The sequence below is a fragment of the Cyprinodon variegatus genome, unplaced genomic scaffold (assembly GCF_000732505.1).
Source record: "Cyprinodon variegatus isolate N-32 unplaced genomic scaffold, C_variegatus-1.0 Scaffold79, whole genome shotgun sequence".
Taxonomy (NCBI): domain Eukaryota; kingdom Metazoa; phylum Chordata; class Actinopteri; order Cyprinodontiformes; family Cyprinodontidae; genus Cyprinodon; species Cyprinodon variegatus.
The window spans coordinates 1,197,951-1,200,955 of record NW_015150532.1 but is presented as its reverse complement, the minus strand read 5'-3'; the positions used below and the strand labels follow the sequence as shown (position 1 = coordinate 1,200,955).

At 35.8% G+C, this 3,005-nt stretch overlaps 1 protein-coding gene across 1 annotated transcript in view; it reads right to left on the bottom strand.

Annotated features, from left to right (window-relative positions):
* scp2 (sterol carrier protein 2) overlaps nt 1-3,005 on the bottom strand; it is a 40,270-nt gene that overhangs the window by 26,019 nt on the left and 11,246 nt on the right. Inside the window, exon 11 of the mRNA XM_015372969.1 lies at nt 1,366-1,473. Within this exon, the coding sequence (XP_015228455.1) occupies nt 1,366-1,473 (108 nt within the window). The remainder of the gene's footprint in view (nt 1-1,365; nt 1,474-3,005) is intronic.

Genomic DNA, 3,005 nt, shown 5'->3' with positions numbered 1-3,005 from the left:
TTAACATACGTCACGCACTCCGTTGCTCTTATTGGTTGTAGGTCTATCCAATTGAGTGCAGAGGCATTTTTTTTACTTGTTCGTTCAAAACACGCCCCATAATCACAGCTCTATGGAGCAGTATCAGACTCATATTCTGACTAGAATTGAGTCGGACTACGTCAGGCTAGAAGAAAAACACCAGAAACAACAATACAGATGACCTTTAACCTCATTCTGGGTTTCCGTTCCTCCTTAATAGAACAACAGGATGTTTGCCTACATGTTAAACCACACCGATACAGTAATTCATGCAAAGGGAGCCCAGACCAAATATTCAGTGCATTGAAATGAACATACTAGCAAAGAACCTGACGTTTGTGTTGAAAATAATATTTTCATTCTTCTGATGCACTATTATAACTTGTTTTATTATTGTCTAAAGCAATTATATAAAAAAAAAAAAAGAAAAGAAAAACACACAAAATAAAGGCCTTAAATAATTCACTCTTATGAGATATAAATCAATTAACAGATTATTGAACCCAGGAACATAAATATTCAAATGTTTCACTAAAATTGAAATTTTGGACATAGCCGACTTACTCCAAACAGATTCACCTGAATTCAGTGTCTGATCAGAGGCCTCCTAAGCCTCTCCTTGTGATTTATAGCCGAACGCTTTGGGTAGTTCATCAAAAAGACATCTAGTTATTAACCAGTGACAACCTTGTATCCAAGACGTCATGGGAATAGCTTAAAAAATGCTTCCTGGGGGTGGATTTTCTCCACAGACCTTTCAGTTTGTATGATAAATGCTTTTTGTGGAGAGAAGCATGGATGAAAATCAATTATTTAAAGGACAGCAGAAAAAAAGAAAAGGAATCAGGTTTAAATACATAATGTCAGACGATAAATATGACAAAGATTTAATTTAAAAAGGAAAAGAAAAGGTGAAAGCATCTATAAGAAATCCAAGGTGGTGTTTATCGTTTGCGGTTGAGAATCTCCAGGCCACGTTCCCCTGGATGTGAGCTCCTACGGCATCCTGACGCTGCAGGAAGCTGGGAGACCCAGTCTGCTCGTTCTCTATGTTTTTAAAATGTGAAGAGATTACAGTAAAGGAATACCAGGATCTTAGCCAGCTGCCTTTCACATGCCCCACAAAGACCACTTTAACCCAGTTCCAGTCTGAACATCCATCATTGAGAGACCAATGCCCTCTAGTGGCCACTGTGGAGACTTATTTTAGTAAAAATCAGAATCTAAAATTCTTGGCAGTTACCATTAGTCTGTTATTACTTTAACAAATCCAAACTATGAAATAAAACAAGTGAAAACAATAATCAGGGTAAAATGGAGATAAAACCAGCTCATTCTGCATACCTGTGGCTCCTAGAGGGTGTCCTTTAGAGATGAGACCTCCGCTGGGGTTGATCACAAACTTCCCTCCATATGTGTTGTCCCCTCTATCCACTAGTTCTCCTGCTTTACCTGCAAATAGAAACTATCATAAATGACCCACAAAGTGATTTAAATGAGCTAGCATTGAGCCCTTAAGGGAAGGAAATTGATTCATGTCTTTCATGTTTTTTTCTCTAATGTTCCTAAATAAAATTTAATTTAATCTCAGTCTAAGACCAACTAGTCTATTAAAAGTCTCAGAGGTTTGTTAGAGAACATTAGTGAACAAACAGCATCGTGTTGGAAACTAAGGAAGACAGAGAGGTCAGAGAGGAAGAGGTGGAGAATTTTAATTCAGAGTTACAGAAAGATAGAGAGTAATATCCCAGGCTTTGAACACATCAGAGCTCTGTTCAATCCGTCATAAGAACATGGAGGGTGAGGCACAGCTGCTCTCTCAACAAGGCATTAGTCGCATGCAGAAGCATCCAAGGGAAACGTGGTGAGACTAGAGGAGCTGCAAAGTAAAGCAGTGTTGAAAGGCGGCCATAAGATGCCCTGAAGCAAACATGAAGATCTCTGATCAGGTGAGATAAAACTGAAGGCCAATAGGCCAACACTCCCAAAGGGGGAAAGCTGGCAGAGAGTGAATTTCCCAATTGTGAGATCAATAAATTTGTATCCCATCAATTATTTTATTAAGAAGACAGATCTAAGAATTTAACCTAATTGTCCTAAGAACCCATCTTTATATAAAACATACAAAGATGATATCTGAATGTTTTTTTGTTTTGTTTTTTTGTCTTTTTGTATGATTCTATGGATTTTAATGCTTTCAATTTTTTTATTGGCTTGTAAATTTGTAAGACAACAAGTCATGTGTGATAAAACATTCCTGCACAAACTATTTAGAAGCCTGAAATTATAACTGTGGTCTTCTAAACCTAAAGATTGAAATACTAGATCTAACATGATTACAAACTAGTTCCTATGCTCCACTTTTCTGGAAGAAACTCCCAGGAGACTGTGAATGTGCTGAAAGCCTGAGTTCTTTAAAGTCAAATCTTAAAACCCATCTGTTTAGAACTGCTTTTGACAGTTAAAATTAAACTTTTCACTGAGGCATCATTAGCTTAATTTTGTGCTACAGCTGTTTTATTTGCTTTATTGCCTGTTTTTATCTTCACTTGATGTTATTCTGCTTTTCATTTCCTTCTGTTTCAAATTGTCATTCATGTAAAGCACTTTGAATTGTCTGTGTACTAAATTGTGCTATACAAATAAACCTGCACTGTATTTAATCTGAGGTTTAAAAGCGAGTTTTGACTCTTTAATGATACAGAGATATTTTCACTGCAAAAACTGAAATCTAAATATGTCATTTTTTTCTTAAAATAAGTGCATTTTTTCTTTAAATTGAAGAGGTGAATGAGATAGTTGACTGCCTATTGAACAAGGCAATTAACACTTAAAATAAAAAAAAAAAAACATTTCAAGTGCATGTTGTCTAATTATCTTTTTTTTTTAATAAAACAACTAATTCCATTGGCAAATCATCTTATTTACCTACTCAAATTAAGGGTAATACACTTAACCCTTTAAAGCCCGATCCAAGAATAAAA